This window comes from Penaeus japonicus, unplaced genomic scaffold (assembly GCF_977035675.1).
Source record: "Penaeus japonicus unplaced genomic scaffold, GWHDUDI00000001_assembly GWHDUDI00000004, whole genome shotgun sequence".
Classification (NCBI taxonomy): Eukaryota; Metazoa; Arthropoda; class Malacostraca; order Decapoda; family Penaeidae; genus Penaeus; species Penaeus japonicus.
In genome coordinates, this window is record NW_028234406.1 from 13965619 (window position 1) to 13968118 (window position 2500).

Consider the following 2500-nt stretch of genomic DNA (forward strand, 5'->3'; position numbering starts at 1 on the left):
ATTTTAATGACACAGTTGAAAAACGGTAAACATATAAATATATAAATGTTATTTGATTCAGAAATTGGCGATTCATACGTTAGAGTTCAATAAACAATTGAAGCAGCAACCGCACCTATCGGAACTCCGGAAAAGGACAACAATAAATATTGAAGAGGCCTCCATGACAAAATACAAGCTCCACAAATAATGAGCAGGATGATTTTGACAGACAAATAGCTAGGGAGGTCTTTAAAGAACACAGATAATAATAATAATGAAACCAATTTATGTTTATCATTATTATTTTTTTTTATAAATTGCCCTTCTTTACCTTTATCATACTTTATTTATATTAAATAAAGTACAAACTGCACCTCAATGTTTGTTTATTTTTGTGTTTGCATTAATTTATATACAATTATTCATAATCTTATTCATTTAAAGGGTTTGATTGGTATTTCTTTTTGGAAAACGTTGATACAAATAACACCACCATTACGTGGAGCCATTGTTTCTTTTCTTTTGACTGCAATCGATAAAAAAGAAAAATAGTATGTTTTTGAAAACCATTACATTATATATGATCCATAAGATCATACAGTAGAATATGCTTTCTAGGAAATTAATCTATATAGAAATAATTTAACACAAAAGAAATCTTTATAATTTCTTTCTTGAAACAAAAAAATCTCACTGTAGGATCAGGTTTTGTTTACATGTCACGGGATTGGTCAAAGAAGCCTAAAGAATCATGTAAGGCGCTCGCTGATTGGTAGAATCGATTTACCAGTGTTCCCATCAAATTACAGTGATAAAGTTGATTACCCTTACCAGGCGACTTATCATCGTTTGATAAATCCCACTCTGCCATGACTGGTAAACGCGCTGGTAATTGACTGTTGGTAAATGCCTTTCAATCTTATGTTAATGAATCCATCCCCAGGCTCTTATTTTGCCAATTATGCAAGGGGCCAGTCTGGTTTTAGATTATCAATCATCAGTGGCTGTCTGAAAGCTTTATTTTGCCAGATTAGAGGTTTATAGGTCTTTTCTGGAACATACACAGAGGTTGCGCCACCTAAATTACTGCTAATAACGGCACTGTGGACTAAAACTACCATATCTGGAGTGGACACATCCATTGCTATCCATGACCCCCAATAGCATATGCATCAGCGAAGAACTTTTCTGCAGAATTACTTTGTCCTGTTTTGCTAAGATAAAACCTCATAAGCAATTCAATGAACTAGCCTTCCAATTATAATACAAATATTATTGATCCATTCACAAACCTAAAATACATTTGCACTATTGAAAGATATGTTTATGGTGAGCTAGTACTAGTTTACAGTTGGCCACGAGTTATCTGCCAACAATGATTTCAAGCAAACTATGATTATTGTAAAGTTAATAATAAAAATAATACGAATATAGCTCAAAATGTTTACTTAAAAATTCAAGAAATAGGTGAGATCAAATAAACTTAGCAAGGGAATACTTGGTGATTAAGCAACTGAGGAGCCATCTATGTTTAAATAACAAAAAGAAATTATTTAAACAAAACTATTGCAGTCAGTGCACACATAAATGAACTCCCAACATAAACATGAAACCACTTCCACAGTTACAGTGTCAATAGTTCAAATTATAGCGGACAGGTGTCACGACATACATGACGGCTCTGATTAGGCCTAAAAGAAAGGAGTCAATGTGCACATGACATGACAGCAGGAACTGCTCACAGTTGAACCATGCACACAGTCATGAGGTACTAACAGCCTTACAGCTTTCCTAACTCAGCCTAAACCCTTGTTTTGTGATGGATTTAAGGGGAAATATTCATTAGGCAAGTCTGCACTGCCCAGACGGCAGAGAAAACATTAGCTCCTTTGGCACCCTTCCGGAGTGGATTAATTAAACAAACACATAAACAAAACACAAAAGTGAAACAATAACAAAACTCTGTCATTTGACGGCGCAATTAAAAACATCGTGAGACAGAACAAATTTCCTTCCTTACGTTTACATTGTTAGAGCTAAGGCTGACTCATTAACTCTAACGATAAAGCAATATGACATAAATTTACCGACACATTTTTGTGTGTCTGATACACTGCGTATCATGACAAACGATTACTTTAAAGATACCAAATCAATAAAAGAATAATTGCCAAACTTAGTCATAAGTTACATATGTTCCAGTGATAAGCTCTCCCGGAAAGTGCTAGCCTCGCCTTCCAAAGTGTGCCTAATGTGTATTTCTGCTTCCACTCCCCTGCTAATTGACAAGCCTGGACCTCGACCTTGGCTGCCTTTGGTACAATTATATTCATTAAGGTTCATCTTCCACAATCAACAGTCTACGCCTACACTCAACCTCTCGGGGTTTTCACACATACTTCGCCCTTGTTCATCCTTCTTTTTCCGTCTACTGATGGAGTAGACATTCATAATTAACATACCTGCTGCTGGTAAAGGTTTTCTCTATCTACACTTCGCATTTTTGTCGAAATAAAAC

General features: G+C 35.3%; 1 protein-coding gene across 1 annotated transcript in view; it reads right to left on the reverse strand.

The window, feature by feature from the left end:
- LOC122259542 (uncharacterized) overlaps positions 1–2500 on the reverse strand; it is a 12812-nt gene that overhangs the window by 10243 nt on the left and 69 nt on the right. Inside the window, exon 1 of the mRNA XM_043026388.2 lies at positions 2445–2500. This exon is cut by the window's right edge and continues 69 nt beyond it. Within this exon, the coding sequence (XP_042882322.1) occupies positions 2445–2483 (39 nt within the window). The 5' untranslated portion in view covers positions 2484–2500. The remainder of the gene's footprint in view (positions 1–2444) is intronic.